Source organism: Geospiza fortis, unplaced genomic scaffold (assembly GCF_000277835.1).
Source record: "Geospiza fortis unplaced genomic scaffold, GeoFor_1.0 scaffold373, whole genome shotgun sequence".
NCBI lineage: Eukaryota > Metazoa > Chordata > Aves > Passeriformes > Thraupidae > Geospiza > Geospiza fortis.
Genome location: NW_005054518.1, coordinates 438,054 through 438,702, shown reverse-complemented (window position 1 = coordinate 438,702; position 649 = coordinate 438,054). Strand labels below are relative to the sequence as shown.

At 62.4% G+C, this 649-nt stretch overlaps 1 protein-coding gene across 1 annotated transcript in view; it reads left to right on the top strand.

Annotated features, from left to right (window-relative positions):
• Positions 1 to 649, top strand: part of KIF18B (kinesin family member 18B) — a 5,731-nt gene that overhangs the window by 3,942 nt on the left and 1,140 nt on the right. The window contains exon 7 of the mRNA XM_031063624.1: positions 289 to 478. Within this exon, the coding sequence (XP_030919484.1) occupies positions 289 to 478 (190 nt within the window). The remainder of the gene's footprint in view (positions 1 to 288; positions 479 to 649) is intronic.

Genomic DNA, 649 nt, shown 5'->3' with positions numbered 1-649 from the left:
AGGACCAGGAGCAGAAGTGAGTGTCCTTGTGTCCTCCCCGCGTCCTCCTCCCTCCTCTCAGCCTGGGCAGACTGGGCTGTCCATGGTTGGATGGATGTGAGACCAGGGCTGAGCTGGGAGATGCTGGCCTGTCCCTGGGTCCCTTGTCACCCACAGGTGCACACACACCTCACAGCTCAGGCTCTCCAGGAGGGGATTTACAGCTTGGGAACGTCCCACGTTCCAAGTTTGACACTCTTCCCCCAAAACTCTACTCACAGCCTCTGCTCTGATGAAATTACTGCGAAGACAAAGGAAGTGGAGGAGCCCACAGGGCTGCAGGAGCTCCCAGGGCTGGAAGAGTCCATAAGGCTGGAGGAGCTCAAAGATCTGGAGTCCCCAGGGACAGAGGAATCCCCAGGGCTGGAGGAATCCCCAGGGCTGGAGGAGTCCCCAGGGCTGGAGGAGTCCCCAGGGCTGGAGGAAGCTGCACTCCCCTGTTGCCTCGAGGAGCCCAGCGAGGCTGCCCCAGCCCCGGGAATGCAGCTGAGCTGTGCAGGTGAGGATTTGGGATGGGGACAGTGGGGGTTGGCCCCTCTCCTGTGTCTCGATGGGGGCTGGAGGAGCCCGCGGTGGGCAGGGGACAGGGAAAGGGCGTGTCCCCAGTGTC